This window comes from Sturnira hondurensis, unplaced genomic scaffold, assembly GCF_014824575.4.
Source record: "Sturnira hondurensis isolate 20B ecotype Veracruz unplaced genomic scaffold, ASM1482457v3 Scaffold0005252, whole genome shotgun sequence".
Taxonomy (NCBI): domain Eukaryota; kingdom Metazoa; phylum Chordata; class Mammalia; order Chiroptera; family Phyllostomidae; genus Sturnira; species Sturnira hondurensis.
Window position 1 is genome coordinate 734,781 of NW_028077883.1, and position 16,321 is coordinate 751,101.

At 40.5% G+C, this 16,321-nt stretch overlaps 1 protein-coding gene across 3 annotated transcripts in view; it reads right to left on the reverse strand.

Moving 5' to 3' along the window:
• The window catches only part of SCIN (scinderin), a 77,554-nt gene extending 65,557 nt beyond the window's left edge, over positions 1 to 11,997 (reverse strand). For 2 of the 3 annotated variants that reach the window (XM_037046378.1, XM_037046377.1), the window contains exons 1-2: positions 11,652 to 11,997; positions 2,827 to 2,981 (exon numbers count right to left, since the gene is read on the reverse strand). In XM_037046378.1, the coding sequence (XP_036902273.1) occupies positions 2,827 to 2,981; positions 11,652 to 11,850 (354 nt within the window). In that variant the 5' untranslated portion in view covers positions 11,851 to 11,997. The remainder of the gene's footprint in view (positions 1 to 2,826; positions 2,982 to 11,651) is intronic. The other variant, XM_037046376.1, reaches the window with a different exon arrangement.
• Between the last annotated feature and the right edge of the window lie 4,324 nt (positions 11,998 to 16,321).

The window sequence follows — 16,321 nt, forward strand, 5'->3', positions numbered from 1 at the left end:
ACTAGACTGAGTGTGCATATTATACTACATTTAGGCCGATTTCATATGGTAAATCATCAGAACATTTAACAGTATCTTGAAAACTAATTTTGCCTCTAATATTAATGCCAAAAATGCACAAAAAAAAAACTGTTACATACATGTCTGGATCAGACAGTAAGTAGTTTGTGGACATCGTTTGAATTGACCCTAGAAACTCCCTGCCTCTTTCTACCTGTTCCAGAGAATGAAAACAAGGTGGATGTTTACATTCAACAACTTCCTCTAAATCTGTGGCACCAAAAATACACTTTTCCTGGTTGACAGGTATGTTAGATGGTTGCTGAGGGCTGGGCCTTCTCAAGTCTAGAAAAGCTGTGATTAACTGGAGTTTTAAAATGAGGAGGCGGTGGTAGGTAATAGTCTGCTATGCCCCTCTCAACCCCCAAAATGCCTCACAAAGGACAAACCTCAAGTCACTGAAATGATAGAAGACGGTCTTCATGTTTCCCACCTGTACCTCTGCACTGCATGTAACAACTACATGTGGTTGTTGCTGGGTTGACTGAGTAACTGTAGGCTTTGCCAAGTTTTTCTCTATGTCAAACAGACATAAAAAAATGGCCCTGGCATTTTAACCATTGACTTATGTTGAGAGCATCCCAGTATACTCATTCCCAGCTCGGGTACTGGAGCCAGACGGTCACCCACTCACACACCAGCTCTTAGGCCTTGGCAAAAAATTACACAGTCTCTCTGAGCTCCCCTTTACTTACTTTAATAAGGTGACAATGATAGAAACTGCACCACATGGCTGTTCTTTAGATTAAATGAGAAAATGTTCATGAAGTGCTTAGCGTGGAATTAGGTGTAACATAATAATCTGTGCTATTCCAGGTAGTAAACTCTTTGCTTTTACATTTCCTATCAAGTATTGTGGCAACTTCAACATCTCCTCTGCTCTGGTCGCTGTTGATAAGACAGTGACCTAATTTTTCTTCTGCTGATAAATTTGACCTCCATTTGCAAATATGCTCTTTCTAAAAAAGGCTGATTTGTAATGGTTTTAATGCTGATATTAGAAAATAATTATCCAATAACTATAAAATTATTTTTATCATGTCTTGAAAATAGCCAGAAGGATTACTAGTAACATCATTTCCTATCGATCGTGTATGTACTATATAGGTATTTTATTATTTAATTCATCCTTAACCTTGCAACACTTATATGAGGAAGCTGTTGTTATACCCATGGCACATTGGAGAAAACTGAGCACAGAAAGCTTACAAACTTGCCCTGAGGCAACCAGTACCATATGGAAGAAAGGGGTTTGTGTCCATTCTGATGACACAGCACAGGCCTCTAGTAACTCTAAGACCCAGCTGTTTAAAATATTGGATTCACCGACATACAGGAGGTTTCAGGATCATGTGCCATAAATTGTAGGAATTCATATGAATTAAATAAAAGGAGAGGTAACAGGTCCATATTTAGGTTGGTTGACATCCTGGAGTGGAAAAATGATTCCGAGAGATGTAAGAACTTGTGTTTTGTCCCCATCTCAATGGCATCACAAAATATTCAACTCAGTCTTTAATCAGGTGAGAGGAAAAATAAACCTTGGCATTGTAGTGGGTGAATTTAGTATATATTCAGAATTCTAGTTTAGCTCTGAGCTCTTGGGTCTTCACTAGGCTAATACACTGGAGGGAAGTAGCAGGCTCTGCAGAATTCCTACTGGAGCATGTTTGATTTTGAAAGGGACTGTTTCTAAAATGTTAGTTTAGGGAGGGTACTCCTCAGACTTTACCTGACCACTCCAGGGGCAGGGGGGATGGTGAAGGATGGCCATGTGCAAAGGTAACTGGGAGATTCTCCCGCAAAAGCTATCTTTTACTGGAAATTGCCCTACAAGGACAGAACTACTTAACACTTTGAGTTTTTCTTTAATTTTTTTAAAATAAATATACATAAACTGTGTGCACATGCCAGTGTATGTGCATTTGAATTTATGAGGCCGAACCACACATGTTCAACTCCATGGTTTCATTTGTATCATTTCCAAGATCAAACCACACTATATGAGAAAGATATGCATAGTTCTCTGTATTAACAGAAGTTATAATTGTTATAAATACTGTATTAAGATATTCTAGAACAATTGAGATTCTCACATAATGGGTTATTTGCAGCAAACTCAGAGATTCTTCAGACTATAAAAAACAAAAAACTGCTAATACCCAATTTACCAATATTTAATTATTGAAGTAACTTTACTTCAATAATTCCTTGTGACAACATAACTGAAAGCTCTTAACTTTATCAAAAGGCAACTCATTAAATGTAATTAAATCAGAATACTTCACAGGTTGCCCTATACATTCCACAAACATTTACTGAGCACTATGTGTCCAGCAGGTACTGGCCACATATCAGTGAAAAAAAAACAGATAAAAACAAAACAGAAATCTCTGCCCTTGCCTTGGCCAGTGGGGCTCAGTTGGCTGAGTGTCATCCTGCAAACCAAAGGTGACAGGTTCAATTCCCTGTCAGGGCACATGCCTGTGTCTTGGGTTCAGTCCCCTGCTGGGGTACATATAAGAGGCAAGTGATCTATATTTCTCTCTTACAACAATGTTTCTCTCCCTCTCTCTCTCCCTTCCTTCTCCCCTAAAATAGATAAATAAATAAATCAATAAGCATATCCTCAGGCGAGGATAAAAAAATAAAAAAATAATAAAATTGTTAAAAAACATGTACTTTTACTGTGATGAAGACACGAGGTGCGGATGGATAGAAGGAGAAAGGGGGTTATAACAGAAGCTGTTTGAGGGAGCTGCTTACCTTGTATTTCAAACCTCCTTTGAAGTAGCCAACAAAATCAGTAGACTCGTAGCCCTGAAGTTCTCTATTCTGCACTGGTTTGCCACCTAAGTAGTCGTCCATCTGCACTGTAAAGATGGCGGCCGCAGTGCTCTCGTCCTGAGAACACTCCCTTCCTGAAACAGCAAGGGAAAGTGCCCCACGTGTCAAGCAAGGAAAAGGATTATGGCAAGAATTCCAATGCAAAACAAACTCAGAAACATTCTTTGAATTACCTATCCATAAAACAAATCATCTTCAACAGAACAATCTTGGAGTAGAAATGGTGTGATATAAATTAGGTTGCTAACAACTAAAATAATTGTTGCATTCCTGCTTTCTGATTCTTTTTAAAATTAAAAAACAAAACACCACTATCTGAATATGCTCAGTAGATATAATAATATATTCTAGTAGGATTCAGATGCACTCAGTCAATAACATCAAGCTACGAAAACATTTTGCAATTGTTTCACCTTCAAATTTTTTTCTAATTTTTATGCTATTACAGTTGTCCCAATTTTTCCCTTTGCCCCCTTCCCTCCATTATCCCCCTTCTCACAGTCAATCCCCACACCCTTGTTCATGTCCATGGGTGATGCACATATATATATACTCTTTGTCTAGTCCCGTCACCATCTTTCAACCAGTCCCAACCTCCCCACTCCCTTCCCTGCTGTCAGTCTGTTCCTCGTTACTGTGCCTCTGATTCTACTTTGCTCATTAGTTTGTTTTATTCCTTTGATTCCAGTTATAAGTGAGATCATACGGTGTTTGTCTTTCCTTGCTTGACTTATTTCACTTAGGACAATAAAACATGTGTCTTTCTCTAGGCATCCAATGTCAATATATCAGTATTTGTAAGGAATGTGCACATGATAGGCTATAGCTAAACATCTTAAGAAAGTGATTGTTAGAATGGGCAAAGAACACAACTTGACCTCACCCTTATTGAGTCCCATTGTCCCAACTTCACTATCTTAATGGTGTAATATTCTCCGAAGGAAAAGGGAGAGGAAAGGAACTAGCATTCTGATACTTACTGGATGTTAATGCATATATTACTATCCCAGGAATGTAATGCACAACACATTTAATTTTATTATTTTATTTTATATTTTTTAATTTAAGTATTGTTCAAGTACAGTTTTCTGTCTTATATTCCCAGCCCTGCCCACCCCCCAGTGCTCCCCACCTCCCTCCCATTTCCACCCCCCACCTTAGTTATTGTCCATGTGTCATTTATACGTGTTCCTGTGAATCCTTCCCTTTATCCCCTGTGATTCTCTCCCCCCTCCCCTCTGGTCCCTGTCAGCCTGTTCTCTATTTCAGTGTCTTTGGTCATATTTTGCTTGCTTGTTTGTTTTGTTGTTTAGGTTCCTGTTAAAGGTGAGATCATATGGTATTTGTCTTTCAACACCTGGCTTATTTCACTCAATGTAATGCTTTCCAGTTCCATCCATGCTGTTGCAAAGGGTAGGAGCTCCTTCTTTCTTTCTGCTGCATAGAATTCCATTGACAACACATTTAATTTTAAATCCCATCCCAGCAACCTCACTGAGGTATAAACCTCAAGTCTTAAGAACCAGCATCTTCAGTGTACAAGAAAGTCTGAGCCAGGATAGTCCTGAAGGAAACTCAGATTTTATAAAAGACACTTCAAAACCCTTACTACACCCAAGCTGTGTGAGAGTCATAAATGACTGTAAAAATAGTAATCGCTAACATTTATACATTTATAATGTCTTGGCTATGGGCCAGGCATTGTGCTACTATTTTGCATGGATGATCTCATTTAATCTTTAGCCCCATGCAGCAGAAGCTACATTCTACCATGTCACAACAGTGGAATTGGAGGCATACAGCTGCCAAGAACCTTTCCTGAGACCGTACAGTTGACCTGCGGTAGAACTCCACCCAGAACTAGTTATCTGTGACTCTGAGGCACAGGCTCTTAGAAATTACAATATGAGACTATTTTTATGTATACTCAGACTCTCATTCACAGTAAGATTTTGTGGTAACAGGGGTATGCTATTTTTCTTCATGAATAATTTATGCATAAAAGTTCGAAGCTATAACAACATTATATGAAATCTGTCCAGAAAAAGCCATTGTTAGCACAATTAGAATGATTTGCATGACATTAATGTAAACTGACTGCCAAGGAGAGTGGACTGGAATGTGCATGTGTGAACAATGATGACTTCATTGTACTAGTCAGGGAGGTAGATGCACTTGAGTGAGCGCACGTACTGTGTGACCATCACACTCAAAATGACTGAGTAGATCAATGAATCTGCATCCAATTTTGCATTAAGCTTGAATATTCCTCAAAAAAACTATTCAGATGATTCAGAAGGCCGCAGCTACGGGCAAGTGGTGACTGGCAACGTTATCACTACAACATGCCCATTCATGCATCCTGTCTTGTGCAGAACTTTTTGGCAAAACATCAAATCACCCAGGTGATTCAGCCCCCATACAGACCAGATTTGGCACTGTGCAACTTATGGTTTTTCCAAAACTAAAATCACCTTTAAAAGGGAACCGATTTTAGAGCCCCAGTGAGATTGCCATCAGCCCCGGGAAAATGCAATGGGGCTGATGGCAATTGGGAGAACTGCGTGAGGTCCCAAGGTATCTACTTTGAAGGAGACTAAGGCATCATTGTCCTATGTACAATGTTTCTTGTATTTTGCATTTTCTTCTTCTTATAAAATAAATGCCTCTGTTTTTCATAGTGTGTGGCTGGATACTTTCTGGACAGGCCTGGTCGTTCACCTGAAACCCAGGTTGATAATATTCACGAAAGCTAGAGAAAGGAAATCAGTCAGCCAGGTTGAAGGAAGATTTTGATTTCTTTACAATTCTTATTACGTTCAAAAAGGATCTGTATAGCAAATATCTTCTTAGTAAAAAATTTAGTAGCTAGAAGAACATTTGATGTGATACATTTTTGTGAACTTGTTGTGGTCAAAGGAAATTGTGTAACACACTTCAAAAAACGCACATGCAATTTTGTGGTCCAAAAGGACTCTGGTGTCATTCTTAAGCCTGCTTTTCCATCCATAAATGAGAACACTGATAAAGGCACAGACATAGATTTGTACAGCGATGCTTTAAAAAGAAAACTTAAACATTAATATCAAGCCATTAAGGATGATGTGTTTGGCATAAGTATTCTTACTTGAGTACAAGGTGAACCCTGAGTCTCTTTAGGAAGGTGTAAATTAATGAATAGACTGGAAGTAAGTTAATTAAATTATATTATCATTTGTTGATGTTTATGTACTGTGCTAGCCTACAAAATATCAGTATGAATAAGCCAGAGTCCTTGCTCTAGAGAGGTTGAAAGTTACTAATGAAACTAACAGCAGCCTTTGAATGTGAAAACCAAAGTCAGATTCAACTGTGTCATGATGAAATCCTAGCCAATAGTAACTTATGAACTTCATCTCATTTATTTTCCCTATACTAATTTTAGCAATATTATGTTGTTTTGTGTTGTTATTTTATATTATATTATTGTTTATGCATAAAACAACAAAACTCTTGCCCAGTTAGGAATACAGGGGAACATGCTCAACTTGATAAATTCTCTCTCTCTTTTTTAAGCTAACATAATTCTTCACAGTGGAAGACTGAATGCTTTCCCCTAAGGCTGGGAACAAGGCAAGTCTGCCTACTCTCATTAATCTTACAATCATTATACAGGAAGTTCTACCCACTGCAATAAGGTAGAAAGAGAAAAGCATACAGACTGGAAAAGAGAAATAAATGTTTCTATTTATAAATGAGAGAATCACCTACATAGAAAATTTGAAGAAATCTACAAAATAAATAAATAAAAAACTCTATTCAATAAGTGTGTTCAGCAAGATGGCAACATAAAAATTAATTGATAACAAAAGGCAGTCTTTTTGTATAGAAACAACAGACATGAAAAAATCAAAATGAAAAGCACCACACCATTTACAATCACTCCAAAAACCCCAAGTATATATTTAACAAAGCCGGTACATGATCTATGTGCTGAAAATTACAAAATGGCAATAAAAAGAATCAAGGACCATAATAAATAAAAAGATATAGGTGTCGTGGACTGTACGACTCAATATAATAAAGATGTCAGTTTTCCCCAAACTGATCTGTAGGCCTAATGCTATTCCTGGCAAAATCACAGCAAGGCTTATTATAGATCATATGAGTTTATTATAAAACTTCTACGAAAAGTCATAGGCCCTAGAATAGCTAAAACAACTTCGACAAAGAAAACTAAGCTAGGAAAAATAACTATCTGATATTGATGTCCACTACACAGCTACAGTAATTGAGACAGTATAGTATTGGTGGAAAGATAGACATACAAATCAGTAGATTGCGTTTCCCTCAGTGGTAACACATTGTAAAACTATGGTGTGGGGACCTCCGCACCTGTCAGTCATGGAGTGGCCTCCTACGGTCTCCTCTGCAAATGGGCTCCATGGCCTAGCACCCAGTTCCTGCCACCCGTGACTATGCTGAGGCCCCCTGAGCGGTTGCTGCCAAGGTTTCCAGCAGCCCACAAGCAAGACCATGGTAGCCATCCCTCCCGTGGCTCGCTCATACCACCCCCAACAACCACCAACGTCAGTGACCACCAACCACCAACCAATTCCACTTCCAGTGACAGCTGCCACAGAAGTGTGGAGTACGAGGAAAAAGCCATCCTCTACCACCCTGGTACCCCCAAGCCTCTCCTGGTCACTGGTGGATGAACTTTTTTTTTTTTTTTTAGGAATTCCACTCTCCTGTTCAAGGCCCCAGCATTGGAAATCTCCCCAGGCCTCCAGCAGCACGGTCACCTGTGACCTGGCTCAGGCAGCCTGGAGGAAAGGCTGGTGGCAGTCCCAGCAAAGCATATGCTCCTCCCCCATCCTGAGTGACCACCACCAGTCACCCAACTTCCAGAGGTGCTAGGCTTTTTTGAGCCCCTTCCCTCATCCCTCCTCACCCACCCCATAGACTAGGCAAGCTGCAGCAAGCAGAAGCAATTGGGTTCTTTTATAGCCAAACAGCAAAACACAGAAAAGGAAGTTGGAAAAATCCTGCTCTTTACTACCCAAAACACACACAAACCTTCCTGACCTCCCATAACTATGTATCTTGCACAAAGTGCAAAGTAAATGACAAGTAGCCAGAAAAAAAGTTTATAGTATAGTTCCATACATCACATTATATTAATGTGTAAGTATACAAGAATAGTACAGCACTGAATACCACACTCAGGATTTGACAGTGATACAGGCACCTATCCTTTTGATATTTCTCCAGTTTTACCTGTACTCATCTGTGTGCTTGTACATTTAATTTTACTGTATATAATTTTATCATATGTGTATACCCACCATCACGGTCAAAATACAGTATAATTCCATCACCAAAAAAATCTCTCATAGTACCGTTTTATACTACACCCACCTCCCTCCTGCATTACCCTGGCCTGACCCCATCCCTACCCTCTGGTAACAACAAATCAAAAATTTTGTCATTTAAAAAATGGTACACAAATAAAATCATACAGTATGTAACATTTTTGCATTAGGCTTTTTTTCTTACTCAGCATAATTGCCCAAGCATTTATCTGAGTTGCTGAATAAAGAGTTTGTTCCTTTTTTATGGCTGAGTAGTATTCCTTGTTATTGATGTGCCACAATCTGTCTAACCAGTCACCTGTTGAAGGATCTTGGAGTTGATTCAAGTTTTGATCTATTCAAACAAAGCTGCTATAGATACTCCTGTATAGATTTATAAATGAATATAAATGTTCATTTCTTTGAAATAAATGTCCACAAATGCAACTGCTAGATCATATGGTAATTGTGTGTTTAGTTTTGCAAGGAACTGCCAAATTCTCTTCCATAATACTCATACCCCTCATTTTATAGTCTTCCTCCAAAAAATAGAGAAAAATCCAGTTTTTCAGCATCCTCGCCAGCCCTTGTATAAGTTCTTTGCATTGTATGTTGTATAGTGTGATCCAATTCTTAGATTCCCAGTGCCTTGCATAGAGCACAGCGCAGACTAGTTGTACCATAAATGTTTGTTGCTCTCAAACATATTTATGTAAAGTTTAAAACTGGCAAGGAGAAATGCCAAGGGCGAAAGCGTGTCCTGTAAATCCAGGATGTAACCAACAGTAGCTTTATCATCTAGCCCTGATCATACACATAATGCTGTTGTAAGTAACCAGAAGCAGAAGGTGGGTGCGTTTAAACCACTAGGTACAAAGCTGACATGTTTAGGAAAGACCAATGCAACACTCTCAGTCCCATGCAACAAACTCTTACTTTGTAAATAAAAATAAAATAATCTGAGATATGCAAGAGTATTCTAGAAAGACACTGAGGGAAATACCAGGAAAGACGACTCTCTGTTCTCCTATTTTATGTTCCACTTCTTCCTTTTCCCCCCTTTTCCCTCTCCTTGGCCTGTTCTTTGTTTCTACCCTCTTCATCTTCGTCTGATTTTAACTTCACTCTCTTCCATTTTCCTCCTAGCTGGTTTCCTACGTCAAACTTTCTTTTTCTCTGAACTTTCACCTCTTCCTTTTGGAACTTCCACTCAATCTGTCTTATTACTCCTCATGAATTCATCCAATTTTAGATCTTAGAGTAAAATATTCTGGATAAAATTATGCTTGCTTCAGGGAACAGAAGTAGGAGAAGCTGCTGAACAATCTTATCCAAAGGCCTGTTGGCTATTTTACTCTAAACTTTTCCATGTTCCCCATGATCTTCTCTTGACACAAGATCCCTCCCAATTACCCTCATTTTCCTCCTTTCTCTCAAGGCTTCTCTGCTTCCCCCATCCACGGACACGGAGTGTCTCTTTCATGGTGCCTATCACATTAGACCTGTCTTATATCATGTTTTGATTTATTGTACCTCCATGATTATAAATTTTCAGGGAAGTTTCATAAATAATTCCTGTGCAAAAAATGCCTTATACAATGCTGGGCACACTGAATAATTACTGAAGAAATTAACTTATTAATTAACACACTATTAATTTCAGCTTTAGCAGATCTTAAAGAACATAAGATCTTTCTGCCCAAAGCATCTTCTATTATATTTTTTAACTTAATGAGCACTAAATGAGTAATTAAGAGTCAATAATTAATAATGATTCTGTGTAAGCCTTAGAAAACTCAGTGCTCAAAGACCTTATTTGGGTAAGAAAGAACCTATAGAATTAAAGGTGTATTCAAAGCCCTCTCGCAATCTTCTGACAAAGTCAAACTCAACTGTTGTCCACAGCAAAGTACGAAGTTCTTTCACATTTCAATTCCCCAAAAGGGCAAATGCAGCATTTCAGACACTTGTATTCATTCCAAAGGCAAGTTCTAGATAGGAAGACCAAGGTGAGGGCATTATTATTCTATTTGACATCACTCAGTCATGAACATGGTTATATATTAGGGTTTCAGTGTTTGAGGGGTGTTGGTATAAAGTAGTGAGATTATAATGGGAAACCAAAAGGAGCTTCAGCATCCTCAAACAAGCACAAAGCTTTAATGTCAAAGGCGGTGATGAATACAGTCCTTTCTTCCTCTATGTCTTTGTCATTTGGGCATCTGCTCCAAGTGCTGACTAACATTGAGAACATAGCTTCTTAATGTTTTCTACTGGTTTTTTTTCTTAAAATCTTCAAATGTTAGGAAGTAAAAGTAATGGCTTTTCGTGGCTTTCAAAGGGTCTTCAAAATGTGTATATATGTGTGGTTTTGTGTGGTTTCCCCATAAACTTGGGAATAAAATGAAAAATAAGAAACACAAGTCCAAGGGAGGCAGGCTAATTTTAAAAGTCAGTGAAGCTCAGATAATCAGCACGTTGTTAAATGGGGTGTGCCCACTGGCCCGGGATCTCACAGGGAGAGGTTGGACATTCAGGATGTTTACGAGTAAAAGTAGAAGGTGGAAAAAGTAGAACACACAAGGCCCAGTGTCCTGAGAGTCTGGCATGAGTGCAGCCCAACAAAATAATTACAGCTGAAGGGGCAGTTTTGTTCCAGAGTGTCCTTGTTCAAACAGATAAACACTGAGTTTAAAAATGATTATAAAAGCAGTTCATTTATAGACATAAATAGGCCATATAAAGCTATTTATTTATATTGACAGTATCTGTATTATTTGTCTCCTTCTTGTATGCAAGGTGGCCAGCATCTTAATAGACAGGAATGTTAGCCACACCTGCGAGCCACGTGGTGCAGGTGGGATCCTGCCTTAAAGTAGCCAAACATTAATGGACGCAATTAGTAGAGAAATGCAAGCTGCTACGCAACAGGAAAAAAAAAGATTAGTTAACAAACAACAAAACTTCTCGCCAGCTGCAGCAGATGCCCACAAACTTGACTTCATCCCCTCCCTGACAGGGAAGCCAGGACTGAACTTGTCCGCAGGTGAGAGGGACTTGGCCAGCGCCTCTGTGCGCCGAACAGCGGCCCTGGCTGGGAGAATGGTTTGGAACTGGAAGGCGAAAGAGGGAGGAACCAGCTGGAGGAACCAGTCTTAAAACCCAGGAGAGGAACACGGCAAAGTTCAAAGCCAGTGGAATAAAACTGCTTCCAACTTCGCAGTGCCTGGCGTCAGGCGGGGAGAAAGTGGCCAGCCCCAAAGGCGCGGACCCGTAGGGCGCAACTGGCGCGAGGTCTCCAGGACAGCCCCGTTTGCGCCCTCTTTTCTCGGCCCTGGGAAATCTCAGCTCCCTGTGGACTCGCCCCTCCCAAACCTGGGCGAGTACAGGTCCGGTGCCCGCAGCCCTTACCTAGCCAGAAGTGCAGACGGTAGGTGAAGCCCCGACACGCCTTGGTGGTGTGCAGCACCAGGTAGGCGTCCCCGACGTAGAAGTCGCCGTAAGCGCTCCGGGGCACAGGCACCAGCTCCATCTTCTCGATCCTCCAAACCTGCAGTCCCGCCTTCTTGCCCGCCCGGGCGAACTCCGGGTGGTACAGCTCCTGGGCCATGACTCGGGCACTCGATGCTCCGGAGAGGAAGTACAGGACCTGCTGACCTTGGCGTCGGACTGAACCGAGAGCTGTCAGAAAGACCCTCTTCGCCACTTTATAGGGTTTGCCCGGCGGGGAGGCGGGGCCCCGAAAAGGGTGTGGCTAAGTGCCGAGGCTGGAGTTGCAGGCCTGGAGCGGATTCCCTCCTGGGCAGCGCCTAAACTCCTACACCCTTCCCCAGGGGAGGAGGAAGAAATCCGAATCTTGAAGTCTCGAGATCCGGAGGGAATTTATAGAAACTCTTGGAAATGCCTCCTCCAAGTTAGGGCGTTTTCCCTGGCAACAGATGGAGGAGATTAACAATTATACCTGGATGGTGCATCGTTTTGAAACAAGATTGCCTATCCCGGTAATGATCACCCTAATCATCGATGTCGTTTCACAGGTCACTCTCTCCGTTCTTGATGGTTGAAGGTGCCCTGTGTCTTGACCTTCCCAGTTCGCTTATGCCTTGAAAAAACAGCACATCAGGTTTCTCGGAAAGGATGAAAACCTGGAAGGTTGGAGGTCTTACTCTGGGAATACAGAGCTCTGTATTCCCCGGGCGTTCAGGGCCTGTGGTTAAGCTCTCAGCTACCACCTGCCTCCGCTGGCCTAGAAAGTTGCTGGAAAACACAGCAGCCCTCCTCCTGGGGGTGTTCCCAGGCAAGGCTGTCTGTGGCTGATGTATTATGCCCGCACTGCCTTGTGAGTTACCTGTTACCTGGCTTCAAAGTGCTAATTTCCTCATTATTTTCCCTACAGGTTTTTCTTTTCCAGTACAGGCAAAGCACTGTAAAATACAGATGGAGAGTTTATTGTATATTTTGCATTTTTTTATTCCACCAAAGCTGAAATGGCAAAGGAGATTACTGTTACTTCCCATTGTTGAAAACGCAAATAGTTCACCATGTAAAGAATAAGAAAGATGACTTTTATACATGCACATTTCCCGTCATCGATTCCCAAATACTAGAGTTCCAGCTAGTTATTAATACTGTATAATTCACTTATTTCCTTAATTAGTTTTTAATTAGTATTACACGACCGCAAAAAAAACTTTGAAAGTACAAGATGTGCAATAAAGTTTATCTCCATTTCACCTGCGACTTAAATCTGAAATTTTTGTGTTTTGGTGTTTGTGTGTGTGTGTGTGTGTGTTATCTGTTGTGGGTTGAGATCCTGGCTGATAAATATCATTAGCTAAGTTCTCTACCCCCCACCACCCCACCCCCACGCCCTCCCCAGACAATGAAAGGCAGGTGTGTAAGGCTCCTTTTACAGATGAGGAAATAGGCTTCGGAACTTGTCAGAGGTCTCCCAAAGAGGAATTCAAGCCCATTGTGTCCAGTGCAAAAGCACATGCTGCTTGCAAAAACTTATTTTTTCAATCCAAATTATTGGACCAAGATTTTTTTTTACTTAAGTATACATAATATTTTCATTTTCTTCCAGCTTGTACCTAGAGAGGCTTCTGATCCTGTGAGTTAAATGCAGCACCAAGAAGTTTAGTTGTAACTTCGTCACTGAGTCATTCATTGTATGTCTTGGTCTCATTATCTGTAAAGTGGAAATCTTGTTTTCTCTTGCTTTCTCTAGGGAAAAAATATGAGAACTTATGCTCTTGGACATGTAATCAGAGTTATTAAATTCAGTTTCAGTTTTAGTGGTAATTCCTTTCCTCTTAGAGAAGTGATTCCTTTAAGTGAAGAAATAAGAATAAAAGGAAATAATTTCCTTCTGGTAAAGAAATAAAAAGAAAACTTTGAAATAGGTAAGTGAAATGCCCTCTCACTTAGACCAGGTCTGAGGCACATGCCTGGGATGCACACAAAAAGGCTTAGTAATCAAGGTCAATACTGTTTTTGAGGCAATATCTTAAAAAGTCTAAATTAATGTGAACAATTATGATAAAGGCAGAATCAATTATGATTGCTAGCAGAGCTACACGGAACCATGTTGGAGGCTGAGGCCTTAAAGGAAATACTAATCTTTCTTTACTTAAACTTTTGATACTTGGTTTATCATCTTGGGCATTAATTTTGATATTTTAAAACATATTACACTAAAATAGTATTGATCTTGATTACTGCTTTTTGGGGGGCCAACCCCTTAAGTTTTGTGCCTGAGATAAGAGCTCACCCGCATCATGCTAGCTCTGACCTGCCTAAGCCACCTCTGGACTCAACTTTTAACTTTCTGCTAGACATAGCTACCTAATTGATCCTGCCAAGGTCAAGTTCAGCATGCTCAAACAAGCTCATCGTTTCTTCCAAATACGTTTCTCCTATTCTTTCTAATTTCATTAACAGCATGATTTCATGTTGACTCAGCACTCTCATTTTATCTTCGTATTCATTCAACTAGGGTGTTCAGAATATTTCTCAAGTACATCTCAGCTGCCCACTTGTGATTTCTTTGATTCCCATCTTCAGGAGAGCTGTGCAGCGAAGTAAAGAGGCCTAGATTACGGTATGGTCTGGATGTAGGTTGAATCCTACCTAACCCCAGGACTTTTGAGCTGACTGAGCTGGGAGAAGTTACCTCACCTTATCGTGTCTCGTTTTGACTGATAGAAATTACCTCATAGGATTGTCATGAGTAGGAACTACAAGATAAATAAACATGTAACTGAGTGAAAGCTCATTCTGTCCACCACACAAGAGCCAATAGATTGAGTGACAAGGAGTTGGGGCAAGAAAAGTGACTTTAGTTAGAAAGCCAGCAAGCTGAGAAGATGGCAGACTGGTGTCTGAAAGAACTGTCTTGGGAAAATACAGAATTCGGGTGCTTCTGACGCTTCTTTTACATCAGAAGAAGTGGGGACCCAAAGGAATTTGGGGTCAGGAGGTAAGAGATGAACTGCAGACATCTGATTATCAGCAAGGTCCCAGGGGGATGGTGAAACTTCAAATTCCCATTATGCCGGTCTCAGTCACAAAGTTAGTATAAATATTTTGATAGACAATCATTATTTTTGTACCTAACTTTAACTTAGGAGAGGGGCATGAAAACTATACAAATTAACTAAAGTCAAAGTTAAATCAAGGGGCTGCTACCTGCCACCTGACATGGAGCCTCGGGACAAAGAAAATTTCGGCGAAGATTGATTGATGGCTCCCCACCCACACCTTATTGTTTACCCACACTACGGAGGGAAAACACAAGACCGCAAAGTACACCTTGTAAAGGTTGAAGTTCATCTCAATCTTTTCCCATTCTCTATCTCCCCATGCCAGCAATTACAGCTGTGTAGGAACTCAACCTCTAGAGATGGTTGGGGTCTCCCTTCCTTCTCTGGTGAGGGTAGTCGGCTCCTCCGTCTGTGGACTGGCTTTTCTTGCTTGTCCCCTCTGCTCAGTAAAACATGTTTTGCCATTTTAACCTCTTGTCCAGCTGGAGTCTTGAATTCTTTCCTGCCGGACGCCAAGAGCTCTCTTGGCGTCCGGCTTGCGTCCCACTTCACCCTTCCAGCATCGCCTTCCTCATCTCCTTGGGGAGATGGGAAATCTCTCCCAGTAACTTCTAAGCTACAGGCTAGATTTCTTTAGTGAGTAGCATATCGACATGCCAGAGGAAGCAGAAGTGGCTCACTGACACATCGAGCTCAGCGAGATAAAGTCATAAAGACAGATTATTTTATTCCAGGACAATAATAAACCTGGAATGGTGCCTCCATATACTAAGTGACAGTAAACTCAACTGTGGTTGATGAGTGCTTAATTCACTTCTTCAAACCTAATCCCATACGAATATATTTCCAAATCTAGTTCAGACAAGAGCTGTCAGTTTCCTATACAAAAAAGTCTCTAAAACCATGGGCCAATTTCCTTTCTATGCCTTTATTTCTCTCTCTCTCTCTCTCTCTCACATCTAGGTTCTTAAAAGTAGATTATTTTCTCCCCTTCATGTTATTGCCCTTCTTCCATTACCTGTCTGTTGAAGTTTTACCAACTCTTTAAGGTTTAACTGAAGATATTTGTCTTTATCATCATTATTCTCCTGGTTTCACTAAGTTTCACTCTGTGCCTCAAATGCTTTTGCTATACTTTTGAATTATAGCAGTTCCCACGCTCTGAAGTGTGCTTTCTCCCAGAGGTTACAGGTTGACTGAGAGACTTCGGTCTCATTCTTTTACTCTCTGGCTTTAAGGGAATACATGCTGAGGAGATGTGGTTGAATAGTTGATTTTGGATTAAATTACATTAAAAAAATTCAAGTTACCAGTCCTCTCTCAGTCCAGCTAGAAACAGCAAAGGCGAATGAATAAGTCTTTTATTACTACTAACAGTCAGGATGTTTGAGGTGTGGGGTCTGTGGTCGAGTTCAAGGTAGGTGTTCTTCCAGAATGTTAATGCCCAAGGGCAATGTTGCATAATTTAGTCCTGAAAATAAATAACCATGTTAACTACTATAATTCATTCATTATGCATGCAATTTATTGGGGTGA